This window comes from Poecilia reticulata, linkage group LG15 (assembly GCF_000633615.1).
Source record: "Poecilia reticulata strain Guanapo linkage group LG15, Guppy_female_1.0+MT, whole genome shotgun sequence".
NCBI lineage: Eukaryota > Metazoa > Chordata > Actinopteri > Cyprinodontiformes > Poeciliidae > Poecilia > Poecilia reticulata.
The window spans coordinates 21,048,675-21,052,762 of NC_024345.1; the positions used below are offsets into that span (position 1 = coordinate 21,048,675).

At 39.4% G+C, this 4,088-nt stretch overlaps 1 protein-coding gene across 1 annotated transcript; it reads right to left on the reverse strand.

The window, feature by feature from the left end:
- Positions 1-500: 500 nt before the first annotated feature.
- On the reverse strand, positions 501-4,081 carry LOC103477176 (tripartite motif-containing protein 16-like). Its single transcript, XM_008430111.2, has 5 exons — positions 3,464-4,081; positions 3,068-3,241; positions 2,120-2,293; positions 1,574-1,620; positions 501-1,489 (listed from the first exon to the last, which is right to left on the reverse strand). The coding sequence occupies exons 1-5, from the start codon at positions 3,955-3,957 to the stop codon at positions 969-971; spliced, it is 1,410 nt and encodes a 469-aa protein (XP_008428333.1). The 5' UTR covers positions 3,958-4,081; the 3' UTR covers positions 501-968.
- Between the last annotated feature and the right edge of the window lie 7 nt (positions 4,082-4,088).

Below are 4,088 nucleotides of genomic sequence, written 5' to 3' on the forward strand. Positions count from 1 at the left end.
TACCATACCATACCATACCATACCATACCATACCATACCATACCATACCATACCATACCATACCATACCATACCATACCATACCATACCATACCAACTTTATTTATAAAGCACTTTAAAAACAACCACAGCTGATAGAAAGTGCTGTACATTAAAACACAACATAACAATAATATATTTTTTAACTCTTACAGTTTAAAAAACAAAACATACAATTTAAAATTAGATCCCGCTGGTATTGAAAGCCAAGTAAAATAAATGGGTTTTAAGACGAACTTTAAAAGTAGACAGTGAAGGGGCCTCTCTGACCTGCAAAGGCAAGTCATTCCATAACTTAGGGCCAATGACAGAGAAAGCCCTGTCCCCTCTGAGCTTCCTCCTGCATCTTGGTACCTCTAAGAGCAGCTGATCTGCTGACCTGAGAGACCGATAGGGTACGTAGGGGTGAAGAAGCTCAGAGAGGTAAGCTGGGGGAAGATTATGTAGTGATTTAAAAACGAACATAAGAATTTTAAAATGAATCCTAAAATATACAGGCAGCCAGTGAAGTGAGGCCAGGTCAGGGGTTCCTGTCAGAAGTCGTGCAGCAGCATCTGAACCAGCTGCAGACGTGAGAGCAGCGACTGACTGACTCCCAGATAAAGTGCATTACAGTAATCCAATCGAGTTGAAATAAAAGCGTGGATCACACTGTTCAGTGTGAACTTTGACTGGAAACAAACATAAAAACAACATGTGGATTCTGGAATAATCTCAGCTTCCATCTTTAAATGACTGAAAGAGGAAGAATTTTCCAAGGAATCATTTAGAAGAGTTTCAACAAGAAACAGACTGAATTCATGAATCTGAAAACATGTTTCTGAGTGAAAGAAACAGACATGTACAGAATGAACCATCTGTTCAACAAAGAGAGAGTTCCTCTGATGAGGGGCGGCGAGGAGGGGGGGGGTGTTTGTCTTTAGACTCAAGTCAACACAAAAATGCTGAGGAACCAGCTGAAACTGTAATTCCAGGATACAAAGGTTCAGTGAATGTGGTGTTGAAGGTGTTGAGGTGGATCAGAGAGTCAGAAGAGACATTGTAGAAAGACAGAATGCCAGCAGGACAGTCCACATACACTGATACTCTGTTAGAGACAAACATGGAAGATGAGAAGAGATGCATCTTTTTGTCATTGTGCCAGACAGAGAAACCTTTATCATCAGAGCATCTCAGACTCCATGACTGATCGTTCCATCCAAAAAGACATTCTTCTCTCCAACTGCTTACTCTGTAACTCACTGATAAATAAATTTCTCCTCTCCACTCGACCTCCCAGTAACAGCGACCAGTCAGACCAGTTCTACACAGCAGCTGAGGCCAGTTATAAAATCTGTCTGGATGATCAGGATATGACTGAAGCTCCTCCACATGTGTCACCTTCCTGTTGTCATTTGATAGTTCAAGGTTTCTGCTCACTGTGTTTGTGTCAATGGTGAGTTGACAGGAATCTGATGGAGAACAAACACAATGCAGATGCAGTTATTGATCATTTATTGATCTTTGATGTGATGTGACAGTTTGAGCACACTTACACTTCCTCAGACCTGGTGTCAACCATCGGACTCCAGCAGGCTCCACCCTGAAAGGAGGAGGGTGGTCAGACCATCAGTCTCTTTCAGCAGCAAACATGGACATTACATGTAACACACAAACACTGTCCTCCAGTGAGACAGGGATAGTCCAACATTTGGACACATCCACTTGTAGAAAGCCAAAAAAGGAAGGAAGAGTTGAGAGCAGACAGACTCCTGAACTGTGATGATGAAGATATTGCAAACTACTGTCCAAATGGATGCCACAGCAATAAGTTGTCACACATCTCATTTCTCAAAACTCAGGAAAACAATGAAGAGGGAGAATAACCTGCAGCTTCATTTTGATGCCTGCATAGCATTTTTGGAACAATTGAAACATTTTGCTTTCCCTGGCTTTGACGTTATTTATTTGTGCTTACTTTAATTTTTTGTATAACTTAATGTTGGCTTCTTATACAATCCTTTGTAATTTTATGTCTAAAAAACTTTACTTACTCACTAAAACACATTTCTCCCTCTGCTCCTCCATCAGTTCCTCCATACCTGAGAGTTTCCAGTCTCCAGTTTGGATCCTTCTGTCCAGCCGTCAGCAGCTTCACTCCTGAGTCTCCTGGATGATTGTAGCTCAGATCCAACTCTTTCAGATGGGAGGGGTTAAAGGTCAGAGCTGAGGCCAGAGAAGCACAGCCTTCCTCTGAGATCAGACAGCCTGACAAGCTGCAATTCAAAAGCCAAGACACATTCATGTTAAAAAAAGCTAAAACTTAAATTCCAAACAAAATTTTAGTGCATGAATCGATACAGCTGGTGAATACAAGATCATGTTGTGACGCAAATGAAATAGTTAATTTTCAGTAAAGAGAAGCCTCAGAAAACAATGTTTAGTAGATTGATGAAGCCACTGCTGACAAATGTTCCAGTAATTGTTCATTTTGAATTCATTCTTTCATGAGAGCCTAACAAGTTTGACTTATAATTCCAGAAATTATTAATACATTGTTAATATTATTTATTCATAATTACATAGGTATTGAGGCAAATTTTGATTCCCAACAATTCCCAAAATATTTTCAGTAAGTCATGTTTATATCTGTAAAAATATAAATAATTTCAATGCCCTTAGAAAGAATACTTTTTCAACCAAAGAATCTGCAAATCTTTACTTCAAGATTTGTTTCAAAGCTGACTGAATCCAATTTTTTTTAAATCCATAATTTACCATAACATTCTCCACATATTCTGATATGACTTTGTTTGAATTATTATTTTTTGCATCCCACAACGAAATGGTTTTACAAAAAAGAATTTCTACAATATAATCAATAATGACTAGAATTTAAAACTTGTTGAAATGTTGCATTGCATAGCTTGTTCTCTTCCTCTTACAGGCTTGGAGGCTTGATACCATTTACGTCATATTTAAAAGCTGGAAAGGACAGAATCCAGTCAAAACATGATTAGTAAAATTCCATATAGATCTCTGATTCTAACCTGAGAGTTTCCAGTTTGCAGTTTGGACTCTTCAGTCCATGTGAGAGAAATTTCACTCCTGAATCCTTCAGGTTGTTGTTAATCAGGTCCAGTGCTCTGAGATTGGAGGACTGGGAGCTGAGAACTGAGGACAGAGCTACACAGCTTCTCTCTGAGAGGTTACAGTAACTCAGCCTAAGGACACAGGAGAAAAAATGTTAATTATTTGTAAATTACTGTTTTTATAGGTAAAAGGTTAAAAAAAAGTAATTGAAAAAGTTTGCTGGACCATTTTTGAACTGCCCATTCTTATGAGAACTGACTCTTTGCTAATCAAAATGAAAGAAATTTAACAACCATACTTCTAATAGTCAAACATCTAACAGTAGAAATTTTAGAACATTTCTGTTTCCTCACAGAGCTTTCTTGGAAGCTTTAACCACTGGCAGCAGCATCAGAAGAGCCTCCTCTGAAGCAGAGTATTTCTTCAGGTCAAACTCATCCAGATCTTTTCCTGACGACAGTAAGATGAAGATCAGAGCTGACCACTGAGCGGGAGACAGTTTGTCTGTGGAGAGACTTCCTGAACTCAGAGACTGTTGGATCTCCTCCACTAGAGAACAATCATTCATTTCATTCAGACAGTGGAACAGATTGATGCTTTTCTCTGCAGACACATTCTCACTGATCTTCTCCTTGATATATTGAATTATTTTATGATTGGTCTGAGAGCTACTTCCTGTCTGTGTCAGCAGACCTTGTAGGAGTCTCTGATTGTTCTGCAGTGAAAGTCCCAGTAGAAAACGGAGGAACAAGTCCAGGTGTCCATTTGGACACTCTAAGGCCTGGTCAACAGCTTTACAATAGAGAGACTTTGGTTCAGAAACCTGATATGTTTGTGTTTCTTCCATCAGGTTGACCCCAGACTTAATGAAGGTCCGATGAACATGAAGAGCAGCCAGAAACTCCTGAACACTCAGATGGATGAAGCAGAACACCTTGTCCTGGTACAGCCCTCTCTCCTCTCTAAAGATCTGTGTGA